Genomic DNA, 14,979 nt, shown 5'->3' on the forward strand with positions numbered 1-14,979 from the left:
TGCTTTCAGACTGCTCTAGACTCTGGTCACTCCTGAGACATCAGTGCTGTCTATGTGCTTGAGTACTGTCAATGGAGGTGGTGGAGTCACTGTCCCCGGAGGTGTTTGAGGAGAGATTGGATGCGGCACTTAGTCGATGTGGTGGAGTTAGGTCATAGGCTGGACTTGATGATCTCAGAGGTCTATTCCAGCTTCAATAATTCTGTGAATTTTCTCCCACGCATTTTCCTGGTTATTTTTTTGGGCACATGTATCTTGAAAAATGGTGTTCCACAGGTCAAGGGTATGGTGTGTGAAAAGCCATCTTGCTTTGCCTGGTTAAAACCTGTAAATTGTTCTTTTAATCTCTATAGGTCTATGCAGGAAGAGAATATAAACAGTCATTTCCTTCTTAGCATCTCCAAACCCTTCACTGTTTCTCCAGATGTCTGCTACATCCACCTTATTCATATCTTTTCCAGCCCAGGGAGACCTAGTCCATTTAATCAGTCTTTCCAGATTTTAAGTCATCCTAAATGCCTTATTCTAAGTCTTTCTAAGGTCTTCTCCATTCTTTTGGAATCACAGCTTCACAGCAAATTCCAGCTAAAGGCTCACCATAGGCTTATATGGTGATGTAAAAAGGTGCCCTTTTATTATCTGTTCCTGTTTTAATAAAGACTCATTTTTGGTTTGCTTTTTAGGGCATCCTGCTTGGCATAGAATCCCCTTAATATCCAGCCTATAATGGAAGAAAAAAATAATGAGTCTCTTCTGCCGTGACTGCAATTTGCCAAAAAACCCCCTAAGAGTACAGGATGTTCTCTAGGAGTGCTGGCAGCTTTCTAGGCTTCATCATTTGTAGAGCCTCTTGTGTTCATCTGTCAGGGGGCTACCCTCCACAGCAGCAGGAAGGAGGATGCATCCTCCAGAAGACATTCAGAGGAAGGCCTGGATTCTGAAAGACTGGTTCATACTACTGTATCCCACCCTGTCAATTTGTGCTCAAATTCACAGGCAGAGCCAGAAAATGTTTCTATTTCATAACAGATCCCAGCATCTGCTTTCATACCACACTGGGAAGAAAGTGAAGTCTTTCAGGTGTTTCTTGTGAATCTGAACTGTATCAGGATAGGTCTTTCATATTCAAATAAGCCTTCCACACTCAAATGACCTTTCAGACTCAAATAATTCTTGCTTTTCTGTCATCAGAGGTGACATCTCCATCCAGGGAAATTCATGGATCCCTCCAAGCAGTTTAATCCCAACACCATTTTGAAACCTTTCAGGGATTATGTAGGTAATAAGATAAACATTAAAAAAGCCATGTCCAGATGTGGATGTGACATTGTAAGTAAAGCCCTGCTTTTCCAGCACATTAGGCTTCACAGCAGTTGTTCACCCTCAGGGCTGCCAACAGACAATGAAAATCACAGCAAAGGAAAAGAAAACTCTCAGTAAAGGAACAGAAAATGCAAACAACTTCAGTTTTTCCTTGATGACAATAGAAGTGAATGTTCTCAGTGATAAAATCACTCCTCCAGACAGGGTCTAGAATGCTCCTCTCAACTGCCCACTTTTGTTTTTAAATACCCTTAGTGTGCACTAGAGCAGTCCCTGATGTATAAGAATTGGCAGAATTTGTTGCTGACAAAGAACATCATTAGGACCAGGAGAGATGTGGAGAGAATCAATCACCTACCTCAAAACATATTCCTAGCAGACAGTGAATCTGTGTAAGTCTCCTGAGGTTTCCTTTTTAGTCAAGGGAAACAAGTAAACTTCCTCAGTAACTGACTGATTTCACATGAAAATAGGTGGACAAGAAAAGCCAAATGGCCTGTCCTCTGCAAGTATCAGTGGTTCTCCCCTAACAGTGGAGACTACCTGATCTGTACACCAACTTTTTGTAACATCTAAATTCAGGTGGGAATTGTTTCTTTTCTCACTGCTCTAGAATCTCCCAGTCGTCAGATACTTGGACAAAAGATAAAACCTGCCCATCCTTTAAATTCCGTAGAAAGTCTGGTGTTTGCAGTGTGTCTGGCTATTTTTGTACATATGGAAGCACAGATGTGAGAACTCGAAAATTGATTGAACTGATAGGGACTCAAGTTCTAAGCCAATGAGTTGGCACAGGAAAGGCAATTTTTTTTTTTTCAGCCCATTAGCATTACCTGAGAGACTAATAAGAAATTTAAATATATTTACTTGTATAAGACTGTGTATGAGCCAACAGTGTGTGCTTGCAGCCCAGAAGGCAAATATCACCAGGGATACCTAGGGAGCATAGAAGTAGGGATTTCTTACCCTTGCTGAGTATCTGAAGCTTCTTAAATCAGGGTCAGGGAAGAAAAAGGAAAAAAAATACAAACAAAACCAAACAAAAAAACAGAGCTGTCCAAGGAGATTTTGCTACAGAACAACTCCATTTAACTCTCTCCATTTTTTTGCTAGCACTACCCACTGCATTGTCTTTGAGGATCAGTTTTGTAGATTAGGAGATGATATGACCTTTGTTAATCAGAGATAAACATACAAATAATATCCTTTCATGCAGATTCTCATTCAGAGTGAGTTTAAGTGTCATTTCATGTTTCTTTCTTGTTACACAGATATTTCCTTCAGTGATAAAACTAATTCTGTTTTTCTATTTCAGTAATGTTCCCTTTCTTAAACTGCAGTTGTTTATCAGCTTCTGTTCTCTACACCCCATGTCTTCTTCCCTCGTTTATTTGTTTCTCTGCTGGGTCCTCACTGGGTCTGAATGAACATTCCTTTAGGACTATTACATAACTCACAGAAGTCAAGTTTAAATGACCAAGGTGTAATTCATGCTCCTGACAGTTAGGCAGCATCAGGAAATAAGTATAGTTTTTCATCCACCGAATTATTTTCTCTCATTTTGTGCCTACTTCACTGGTTTACTCTGTTGTAGTTACGATTATGAAAACATTATTATGGCAAGCTTCCCTGATTTGCCCCAGTAATCTTGCTATAGTTACTGTGTTGAAACACAGCCCAAGGCAGGATCAGTATCTCCTTACATAAAGTCACATAAAAAGGAAATACACAGCCTAATGTCATGCCTTGTAATTGGGACTGAATGGGGAGTGAAGGAGTGGCAGGAGAGGCATATTAGATCCAAGGGGCTGTAGGATCACTAGCACCTTACAGACACTACATGTGATGTACAGACAAGACTTGGCAACAGAGTTCTGGGGTCAGCTCTTCAGTCTCAAGTGACTGAATCACTGTTCTACTCTACTTCTCTGCTAGAGAATGCACATAGTTCTCAGTTAGTAGGGTTCTGGATTCCTATGGGGAAGGGGAGCGGGAAGCATGATATTTAATTTTTTACATTGTATTAAATAATATAAATTAAACAAATTATTCTGTTAAGCTCTGTTCAGGATGCCTTTACCTTTCATAGGAATATTCAACAAGTTTCAAGAAACATCAGAAAGGAGATTGCAGCTTGCTGAAGGGATTTGTGATCTGGGGAGAACTTGTGACAATGCAAATGGTGTAGACACTATGGTTTGTCAGGTTAAAATATTAGATTAGGATAAACTGAGGATATTCTTCAAAATCTGTGTGTGTGACTTGGGTACAATTACATAATTTCATTCCAGGAACAAAGATGAAATGCCTATGAAAAAATATTGGCATATGATGTCATTTTGCAACCAATCCACCTTCCTTCAACTGTACTCAGATACTAGAGGGGCTGGCAGAGGTCAGTCTACACAAGAGGGCAAACAACAGGAGTTTAAGCATATACACAGCAGCTAGGCTCTAAATACTTCTGTGTTTTGAGTTTCTTTGGCAGCATTATAATGTGATTCCTTCTGTCCCATGTGAATGATTATCCAAAAGATCACAACCCTGAGAAGAAAATAATCAGTATGCAAACAAGGACTTCATCCCTAGTTTGCTCATTCTTATCTTGAGCAGATTAATAAGTAAGCTCACATCGCATCAGGAACAGGAAGGTACTATTGGCTAACCTCATCCATGTGCTTTGGTATAACAGCATATAAATAAGCATGGATTTACAGGTCCAACATCAGGCTCTTCTGACACTTCTTTTCCTGAGCCCACCATGGAGCTTCTGGGAACGGTCACTATTTTCTTGCTGGTCTGCATCTCGTGCCTTCTCGTTGCCACATGGAGCAGATCACAAAAAGGGAAGATGCCTCCGGGTCCCACCGCATTCCCCATTCTTGGAAGCGTGCTCCAGCTGAACCCATGGAACATACCTGAAAGCTTGAAGGAGGTAAAGCACTCTCTCTTCTTTCGTGTGTTGTCTTCATTGCATATGAAACTAAGTCTAGTCTAGATTTTCTGAGCTTAATCCACAAACTTAATTTACATTGACCAAATGTCAGACTCAAACAGAAACAAAAGGTTTCTCAGAAATACATGCTTCTGAAGTCTATATATTGCAATAATCTATATATCGAGGTCTATACCTAAGCCTATATATTGCAAGTGTAAGTCTATATATCTGCAGTAGTCACACCAAGGATGAATACTGTGCTGAGCTCATGGTAGTACTGCAATTTGAATCACAGAATTATTGAGGCTGGAAAAGACCTCTGAGGTCATCCAGCCAGTGACCTAATACCACGACATCAGCCAAACCATGCCACCAAGTGCCACATCCAGTCTTTCCTTAAAGACCTCCAGTGATGGTGACTTTACTACCTTCCTGGGCAGTCCACTCCAGAGCCTAATCAGCCTTTCTCTGAGGAAGTGCTTCCTAATATCTAACCTAAACCTCCTCCAGTGCAGCTTCATACTATGCCCTCTTGTCCTGTCACTAGTTGCCTGGGAGAAGAGCTCAACCCCCACTTGATTGCAACTTCCTTTTAGGTAGTTGTGGAGAGTGATAAGGTCCCCTCTGAGTCTCCTCTTCTCCAGGCTGAACACCTCCAGCTCCCTCAGCCTTTCCTCATACGACTTTCCCCCCAGCCCCTTCACCAGTCTCGTTGCTCTCCTCTGGACCCACTCCAGCACCTGAATATCCTTCCTGGAGTGAGGGTCCCAGAACTGCACCCAGTACTCAAGGTGAGACCTCACCACTGCCAAGTACAGGCAGAATTACATCCCTAGTCCTGCTGGCCACACTCTTCCTGATACAGGCCAGGATGCCACTGGCCCCCTGTGCCACCTGGGCACGCTGCTGGCTCATGTTCAGTTGCTGTCAACCAGCACTCCCAGGCTGCTCTCAGCCTGGCTGCTCTCCAGCCACTCATCCCCCAGTCTGTAGCACTGCATGGAGTTATTGTGGCCCAAATGCAAGACCCTACACTTGGCCTTGTTGAATCTCATACCATTGGCCTCAGCCTACTGACTCAGCCTGTCCAGGTCCCTCTGCAGCATCCTCCTACCCTCCAGGAGATCCACACTCCCTCCCAACTTGGTGTCATCTGCAAATTAGCTAACGGTTGACTCGATCCCCGATCCGGATCATCAATAAAGCTGTTGAATGGAACTGGGCCCAGTACTGATCCCTGGGGGACACCACTGGTCACTGGCCAGATTATGTTCAAAATGAGCTTTTGCATCTCTAATTCTCTTTCTACATGACCTTACAATACCTTCAAATGCTTCCTGGTTCATCTGCCCCTTTTTCCAAAGTTGGTAAGCTTTTTTTGCCCCGAGTTCTTGCAGTGGGTTTGCCACCAAGACAGTAATGCTATTGCAGTATTCACTATCTTCCTGTGTCCATGCTGTCAACACAACCTGGCCCTTTCTCCATTTTGCTGCTTCTGCTCCCTAGAAGGTAGGTGGGATGTCCTGTGAGCAGAAGTAACAAGTGAAGGGATAGAAGTGAAGGGGACAGTTTGGAGGTGAATTGTGCCATCCATTCCTTTCCCTGACTGTTGTCACTCATCTTGTCAAAAGAACCCTGTGTGTTACGAGGCCTGGGAGGGGTTAGGTGGAGGGAGTTCAGCTGGGTTGCCTGTTCAGATGTCTGCACACATACCCACATGAGCCCCTTTTTGCCTTGGTGCTTGTGAACACATAGGATCATGAGCACCCTCAAGCATTCTGCTACTCTGCTTTGTTTCAGAGCACTAGGAGATTCCATTTCCCACTATGGAAAAAAAAAATTAAATCTAGGACTATATCTACCTTGCTCTTTAAAGGTGAACATGAGAAGAAGTGTTTCAGGTTGGACCAAGTAGCTCAAGAATCTTCCTATAACTGTAGCAAAGAGCTGATGCCTGGGGAAGAGTGTATGATTAGTGTGCAAGGATTCAGTGACTCTCCTCTCGTATACTTGTGCAGTTTCCAGAGATATGTGGCCCAGGAGATTTTAGACTTAAAAACAGTTTGGGCAGTCGCTTCCATACTGTATGTAATTGCTTTTTGAGCCACTGTAAGTTGTTCTTCACTGTTCCTGGTAGAAAAGCAGGACTCTTTGGCCAGCTCTCAAAAGAAACTATTTTGTTTTCTGGGATTTGGACTTGAAACCTCAACGTTTCCAGTCACATCCCTTATTTCTTATACAATTCCTTCTTCCCCTAGCTGTAATTCACGTTCAAAAGATCTTTGCACTGCTGTTAATCAATGCAATGTCTCAGCAAGGGTGGGACAATGGCACATCACCTCTCAGGCCTCTCTGCTACAAATTTGTTTTCACATGAGTAACATTCAGACACATTGCTCTTTGTATTCCTCTTTCCTACAGCTCAGCAAGAAGTATGGTCCTGTCTTCACCATACATTTAGGCTCAGAAAAAGTTGTGGTGCTATATGGCTATGATGTTGTGAAAGAAGCTCTGATTGATCAGGCAGATAACTTCAGTGGAAGAGGCAGTCTACCACTGCTGAAAAAACTCCTCCAAGGCACAGGTACATCTCTTGTAATGTTAACATACAAAGCTGATGCTTTCAGTGATTCAGGAGAACAGCTGAAAGGGCAAGGGCAGAGGGAACGGTGGATTTAATTTACTATTTTAATGCATACAAAGTAGCAATAACAGACCAAAAGCCCAACTCATTACTTGAACCTTTGAGTAAATTGGACCCCTGGAGAACTGTTTAAGGTCCTAGGCTGGCTTCAATGACTGCCTATTTTCAGCATGCTTCAAATCCTGGCTAAAATTTTCTTCATTAAATGTGCCCATAAGATCTTATATTCATTCTTCCTTTTGTGAAAATATTGACAATATACTTACAGCTAAGGAACCAGGAAAAGGTAAATCCACAGCACAACAAAGGCAAGATAATATAGGCTGCCCCATTAAAGGCCACATTCAAGATTAGTCCCTGAGCAGGACACCAGGGCAGTTCCTAGCATGGCATTTATCTGGGTAAATACTACCAATTCCATGGTGCTATAGTACATTATTAATGGTGGTGTTAATAACAATATGCCCTGTGAAGGTGAATAGCAGAAAACTTGAGCAGTTATGTCAGTGCAAAGGCCATGTGCTTGTGGCCAAGATCAATCCAGTGCCAGTGTCACCATCTTATTTGCATCCTAACATAGTTTTTCTTATACTGCAAATAAACTCAGTTTTACTTAAAGTGCTGTGGCAGATAGATCAGATTTGGAATCCTTCAGAACTGCAGAGAAGTTGTGGGTTTGGGCATTTAGCAATTGCAGTATAACTCCACAGAGAGGAGTGTCTGTGTCTTTGCATGTTGAGTACCTAATGTGTAACTCCCATTCAGGAGGGGGAAAAAAAAATCTTTTTTCTCACAGAAGTCTGTTTTTCCTTCCTATGTCAGGTATTTTGACTAGCAATGGGGAGACCTGGAAGCAGATCCGGCGGTTTACACTCACCACCCTGCGAGATTTTGGGATGGGGAAGAAGAGCATTGAGGAGCGAATCCAGGAGGAAGCCCGTTTTTTGGTGGAGAGGATCAGGAACACAAAAGGTAGGATATGGACTTCATGCCTGCCAGGGCACCCTGTGTATCTGCAATGGGATAAGGAGAGCTATAGGGCTGCTTCACCAAATCTACAACCCAAGAAGTGAGCATGTGGTTGTCATTTCTGCTCCCTAACCCAACAGGCAAATTATCACTGCTGGGAGTGGGTCAGTTAAAGGCACTGTGGCTGTAAGGAGTGATAAATGCAGGAGCCTGGTGTTGGAAAGCATCCTTTAACAAGTTCTGCTTGAGGAACAAGACAGTAAGTGGCAAAAGAAATGTCTTGGCCCCAAAGCTAAGACTTTGGTGCAATTCAACCACAGAGACAGGGCCGAGCACTGCTGCATAACAAAGCAGCATGCACTTCTGTGCTTCATCCCCTACAGCTCGAAGCAGATGGATCCTGAAGAAGTGGGTGACCAGAGAAATAATTTACAGATAGTTGGGTTTAGGGCCATTGCATATGAACATTAGATAATACCTCCCAGTATTGGTGGCAACATGCAATGGGAACAGGGATTATAAGCGGCTTTTGAAGGCAGAGCGTAAGGCAACCCCCTTGGTTGCAACCTATAAAGGCATCTTCTAGTAGCGTATAAGAATGTTACTTCTAAGTACTTTCCTTGAAAGTGGCACAATACCAGCCTAGACCACAGGCTTCAGTGTGGGCTTATTCTTCAAGGAGGGAAGATGGATCTAAAATAGTGCTGAAGCATCACTGTTTCCCATGAGTCACTAGAAAATTCAGTCTGGCTTCATAGATAAGCATTCCTGCAACAAACCAGAGGAAACACTCTCTCTCTTACCTGCATTGCTCTCCTCCTTTCACCAGCATGATGCCTTACTGCAAGCCTCCATCTTCAGTTCACCTTGTTACGGCATCTTTTATGGTGTACTAAAAGGTTTTGTAAGCAAGCTACATATAACTGAAAAGTACAAAGCCATTGCTTACTCTTAATGCAATAAATAAATAGCTAGGAGTTCTTATCTATTAAGCTCAGCATTAATATACTCCCCACCTCTGGTGATTCATCTGCTGAGTCTTCAATGGCCAGAGAGCCATCAGTCAGACAGAGAAGGGTTTATGGCATTTCTCCTTGGAACAGGCTAGTCCTCAATGCTGAAAAGTTACCATGTTGTGACTCCTTGTTTTTCTTTTAGGATTTTATACCTTTTTGTGTTATTATTTCTTCTCTTGAAACCCTGAGACACACTCTATCACTGTCTGGAATGATACCTTTCATTTCTTTCTTGGGTCAAACCTTGCTTTTTTTCTCATGATGTAGAAGCTTAGAAGCTTATGCAGCTTAGAAGTTTATGCAGCTGTGTTATCAAAGGTAGGCTTTGCTCACAGTCATTCAGTCCATTAGGAGAGGGCTATCCAGCTGAGGCTGTGCTAATACAGTTCATAAACAGGTGTAATAACCAAGTGGCATGGCTCTGACAAAGTCTTTATGATTGAATTGGGTTTGGGTGGGAATCTTCAGGCCATTTCTAATAAACAGTCTAAGGCAGACAGGCACATGTCAGCTGGAGAGGAACGAAGGCACTCAGACCAGTGGTCTGCTGAGAACAGGACAAAAGAGATACTTAAAAGATTCATACATGGAAAATTAGAATCATAGACTTGTTAGGGTTGGAAGGGACCTCAAGGATCATCTACTTCCAAACCCCCTGCCATGGACAGGGACTCCTCACACTAGATCAGGTTGTTCAGAGCTACACACATCCTGGCCTTAAAATCCTCCAGGGATGAGGCTTCCCCCACCTTCCTGGGCAACCTGTTCCAGTGTCTCACCACCCTCATGGTGAAGAACTTCTTCCTCACATCCAATCTGAATCTACCCATTTCTATTTTTTTTCCATTCCCCCTAGTCCTATCATTACCTGACATCCTAAAGAGTCCCTCCCCAGCTTTCTTGTAGGCCCCCTTCAGACACTGGAAGGCCACAATAAGGTCTCCTTGGAGCCTTCTCTTCTCCAGACTGAACAGCCCCAACTCTCTCAGTCTATCCTCACAGGAGAGGTGCTCCAGCCATTGTGATCAGCCTTGTGGCCCTTCTTTGAACATATTCCAGCACATCCATATCTTTCCTGTAATAGGAGCTCCAGAACCAGATGCAGTACTCTAGGTGGGGTCTCACCAGAGCGGATTAGAGGGGGAGGATCACCACCCTCAGCCTGCTCGTTGTGCTTCTCTTGATGCAGCCCAGGCTGTGATTGGCTTTCTGGGCTGCAAGTGCACACTGCTGGCTCAGGTTGAGCTTCTCATCCACCAGCACCCCCAAGTCCTTTCCGTCAAGACTGCTCTCAAGCCAGTCACTGCCCAGCCTATATCAGTGCTTGGGATTGCCCTGACCCAGATGCAGGACCTTGTATTTGGTCTTGTTGAACCTCATGAGGTTGACATGGGCCCACCTCTCCAGCCTGTCAAGGTCCCTCTGGATGCCATCCCTTCCTTCCAGTGTGTCTGCTGCACCACACAGCTTGGTGTCATCAGCAAACTTGCTGAGGGTGCACTCAATGCCTCTGTCACTGACAAAGATGTTGAACAAGACTGGTCCCAGGACTGATCCCTGAAATACTCCACTTGTCACTGGCATCCACTGGGACATGGAGCCATTGACAGACACTCTTTGGGTGCAGCTGCCAAGCCACTGAATGGTCCACCCATCAAACCCAGACTGCACCAGCTTGGAGACCAGGATGTCACATGAGATAGTGTCAAAGGCTTTGCTCAGGTCCAGGTAAATGATATCAATTGGTTGGCCTTCATCTGTTAATGTTGTGACCTTGTCATAGAAGGCCACCAGGTTTGTCAGGCAGGATGTGCCCTTGGTGAAGTCATGCTGACTGTACTAAATCACCTCTTCGTTATTGTTCTGCCTCAGCAGTGCCTCCAGGAGGATCTGCTCCATGACCTCACCAGGCACAGAAGAGAGACTGATCGGTCTATAGTTCCCTGGGTCATCCTTTCCCTTTTTGAAAATGGGACTTATGTTTCCCCTTTAGTTCCCTTCAACTAGAGAGATAGGAATAAATGGGATGAGTCCTTCATCATCCTTTCAAGGGAGTGCAAAACCCCAGATCTCAAGAGATGTAAAGCTTGTAGTGTCAGAGGTGCCTGAAATATTGCAAGAAAAATACCCTTTTTGTTGTTGCAGAGCGACCCTTCAACCCTGGCAACTACCTAGTCCATGCTGTTTCCAATATCATCTGTTCTGTCATCTTTGGGGATCGGTTTGACTATGAGGACAAGAAATTTCTAACTTTAATTGATTTGCTAGAAGAAAACAACAACCTCCAGAACTCCAAATCTACACAGGTATGCAGAGCATTATTTTAGTTAACGATCTTGTTAATAAATAAACTATTTTATTAATGAACGTTTATTCATGTTATTGACTTTCATGAATTTGGAGTAATCTTCTGAAATCCCAAGGGCAGTCAAATAACTAATTCCCATTGTTTTTTCTTAACCTTATGGAACTGTCAGTGTATAGCCAAAGGATATCACTACAAATGTTGTTGATAGACTTCTATCCCTGAATATAGCAAAAATGTAAAGGCACTTACATCATGGATAATGATCCAAACCAATTTAATTGCCCCAATCTCATAGTTACACTTAGGAGAACATTTCATTGTATCCACATTAATCAGAATTGTGCTTTTCCACAATTTTCTATTTACAGCTTTACAATTTCTTCCCAACTGTCATGGACTATTTACCTGGGTCTCATCAGAAATTGATAGAAAATACTGAAACAGTTAATAGCTTTGTTTTGGAGATCATAGCAGAACACCAGAAAACCCTGGATCCCACTTGTCCTCGAGATTTTATCGATGCTTTCCTTTACAAAGTGGAACAGGTAATGCAAGGGCAAGAGATTTATTGGGTTATAAGAAAACCACCGCTTGAATCCCAGCTTCCTCTCAGTTGTGGCAGGGCACAATTGTGCAGGCCTTTGCAAATACAGAGGGCAACTTGATTTTCTTGGCACCTCAACTTCATTCTTACGCCCCCATTTTTTTAATGAGTATTTTAAGGACAGAATTAACAGCACTAGCCCAAGCTAGGAAAGCTGAAAACCAGTTTGGTTGATGTAATTCAATGCTCTTACCGTGTTCAAGAAGGTTCATCGTATTATTTAATATTCATAGTATTATTTAATAAAAGTATCATAAATTCTGGGGCTTTTTTTTGGAGCTTCTTAGCTTTGTCATTCAAAACATTCTGCCTTCCAGGAGAAAGGAAATGCTCACTCAGAATTCACCACTGAGACCTTGAGCAGAACCACGATCGACTTGTTCTTAGCAGGAACAGGAACTACCAGCACCACACTGAGATATGGAATTACGATTCTTCAGAAATACCCAGAGATAGTAGGTAAGACCAGCAAAAATAAATAATTGAAAACTTTTTAATAGATCATGAGATCATTGTGGACAATTCCTGTTACTATCATATGTAGCAATGGTCTCCTAACTAAGGAAACATGTATTTGCAGTGTGGAAATGTGTATTGGTCTTGGTTCTACTCACAGGAAGGAGATGTTAGTGCCAAGTACATTCATATATACCTGGTGTGCTAAAAGCAAACTTTGCTGTACTTATGGGGAGAGGTTTAGGTGAACAGATGGAGGGATTTGTCCATTCAGCACTTATTTGTTTCCCATCAGAGAAAGTTCAAAAAGAGATTGACTCTGTGATTGGCCGAGATCGAAGTCCCTCCGTGGCAGACCGGAGCCAGATGCCCTACACAGATGCTGTGGTCCATGAAATCCAGAGATTCATTGATTTCCTTCCAATTAATGTCCCACATGCTGTGACCAAAGACATCAAGTTCAGAGGCTATTTTATCCCCAAGGTCTGTTCCACTGTGTCTTTTGTTTTGTTTTGTTTATTTATGTTCAATTTTATTTATTTGTGGGGGGAGGGGAGGGGAGGGGAGGAAAGGGAGGGGAGGGGAGAGAGAGGAGGATTCTTTTTTTTTTTGTATGTAAATGTAAGCAATCAAAGTTCTAATTTATTTGGAAGCAATAATTAATGGTCTAAGCAGGCTCACCATTACAATTCATTTTAAAACATCTTTGACATACGAAAGGTACATATTTTTATTCGTGAACTGCTCATTTTAAACTGATTATAGTTGACTACCCTTCTATTCAGCTCTGAGAACTTCTTGTCACTTTTGCTGCAGCAAGTTTCCATTTTAATCTCCTTCTCCTCTCTTTGTTAATTCAGGACACTATGATATTCCCTATGCTGCATCCTATCCTACATGATAACAAGGAATTTCCAAATCCAGAAAAATTTGACCCAGGACATTTCCTGAATGCAGATGGTACCTTTAAAAGGAGTGATTACTTCATGCCATTTTCTGCAGGTAAGACCTCTTTCTATTTCAGATCCTAGGCCTATCTGGTCCTAGAACCTCTCTGAAGATTTTAGTGGTTCCCTCACCACGGTCTGTACAGTCATGTCTAGTAAGGTGATAGTTACTTCTGGGCACCTCTAACCCCTGTACTAGAGTTTCATTTGACTTCCTCTTTCAATAATCACAAATCCTCCTCAAATGTTTTTGAAGAGATGTATGAAGTGCAACTCACTCAAGCAACTTCTCTCTTCCCAAACTTACCATCAAAATGCTGCAAAACAAGAAAACGAAGCCTTCAAACTGCTTTTGCCCACTGAGCACTCTCATCATTATAGACAGCCTCTAGTTGCATTCATTTCCTTCCCCAAAATGCTGCAGTGCTGCCTGTCCATTCTGAGACATCTGATCTTTGATGGAACAGTGGTTAAAATAAGTTACCAGTTAAATATTACAGTCACCTCACCATTTTTCTCTCTTTTTTTCCCTCGCTTGCAGGAAAACGCATTTGTGCAGGAGAAGGTCTGGCCCGGATGGAGATATTCATATTTTTAACAGCCATCCTGCAGAACTTCACTTTGAAATCTGCTGTAGATTGCAAGGACATTGACATTTCCCCAGTAACCACCACTCTTGCAAATATTCCCCGACCTTATGAGGTCTCTTTTCTTCCACGTTAGCCAATGAAGACAGCTGCCAGCTGCCAACCTCATGAAAGCTCTGGTTGAACGACAGCCACTTCACAACCTGTTGAGACTGAAACTCTCAAATCATTTGATAGATACTATATGCTTTCATAATCTCCACAGCCAGCTCTCAGAGAGAGTAGGCAAATAGGACAGGGAAGGAGACAACTCCCTGTACAAAATGATACAGGCTCTCCTCTGCATTTACCTCACCTAGCTCAAGTTCCTATCTGGCTCCTGACATACTGACATGTCAGTGAATGTAGACTCGTGCTCTAAGAGCTCTCTTGCTGCTGTCCCCAATGACTTGATCCTCTCAGCAGGAACAGACTCTGTTTGAGGTACCTCCCTCCTCTGTATTTTCAGTTTGTGTTCTGTTGGTAAAGGCAAGCATCAAACAGTGGTTTTCTTCCTGTCAGAAGATGACTATCTACTGTATTGAAATGAGAGTTTATGTTGCAAAATAAAGAAGTAGTATACTGAGTTGTTGTTTTTCTGAGATCCTACAAGAACAGCTTTTAGTGAAAATCCTGCCTCCGTAAAGCTTATACTCCCAAATGTCTTCCAAGGCTGGTACATGTCTGACTGCTTATTTCATTCCTTTATATGAAATGTATTATGGCTTGAAGACTGAGATAGCCATTGACCTATAAAACCCCCACTTTCAGTAGCAGAAGACTGTATTGACCCTACGAGAGCTACCAGAACCCCACCTGTCATTACAGACCTGTCCGTTGTGACAGAAGAGATTAAATAATACCAGAATCTCCCTAGGGCCATTGACTAGATGAACAGCAGCTTGCATCATATTTTATGATGCACATAAAGTTCATTACAGCAATGTTACAATCATGCAAAAAAATATAAAGAGAGTTTACATGAGTTGTCAAGCACACATACGCAGATGCAGGACTGGCAAGTCCCAACTTGATCACATTCCTTGTAATGTGTAATTTATAGTGATTACAGCAAAGACAGAAGGCTGAATCTGTGCTGCATGGAAAAAGGCAACAACTCTATTACCACATCAGTAACTGTTTATGTG

At 42.6% G+C, this 14,979-nt stretch overlaps 1 protein-coding gene across 2 annotated transcripts; it reads left to right on the forward strand.

Moving 5' to 3' along the window:
- Positions 1–4,084: 4,084 nt before the first annotated feature.
- LOC128968016 (cytochrome P450 2H1-like) lies at positions 4,085–14,424 on the forward strand. Of its 2 annotated transcripts, XM_054382334.1 has the most exons (9): positions 4,085–4,258; positions 6,683–6,845; positions 7,728–7,877; positions 11,036–11,196; positions 11,567–11,743; positions 12,120–12,261; positions 12,554–12,741; positions 13,119–13,260; positions 13,747–14,424. In XM_054382334.1, the coding sequence occupies exons 1-9, from the start codon at positions 4,085–4,087 to the stop codon at positions 13,926–13,928; spliced, it is 1,479 nt and encodes a 492-aa protein (XP_054238309.1). In that variant the 3' UTR covers positions 13,929–14,424. The 2 variants fall into 2 exon arrangements, with proteins under 2 accessions (XP_054238309.1, XP_054238310.1); XM_054382335.1 differs by lacking the exon at positions 11,567–11,743.
- Positions 14,425–14,979: the final 555 nt, after the last annotated feature.

The sequence above is a fragment of the Indicator indicator genome, chromosome 7, assembly GCF_027791375.1.
Source record: "Indicator indicator isolate 239-I01 chromosome 7, UM_Iind_1.1, whole genome shotgun sequence".
Taxonomy (NCBI): domain Eukaryota; kingdom Metazoa; phylum Chordata; class Aves; order Piciformes; family Indicatoridae; genus Indicator; species Indicator indicator.

What these genes read in the sequence shown, in the direction of transcription:
- LOC128968016 (XM_054382334.1), top strand. Translation starts at nt 4,085, where the DNA reads ATGGAGCTTCTGGGAACGGTCACTATTTTCTTGCTGGTCTGCATCTCG. An exon ending in TACCTGAAAGCTTGAAGGAG is followed by an intron (nt 4,259 to 6,682) that starts GTAAAGCACTCT and finishes TCTTTCCTACAG; the next exon opens with CTCAGCAAGAAGTATGGTCC. An exon ending in GAGGATCAGGAACACAAAAG is followed by an intron (nt 7,878 to 11,035) that starts GTAGGATATGGA and finishes TTGTTGTTGCAG; the next exon opens with AGCGACCCTTCAACCCTGGC.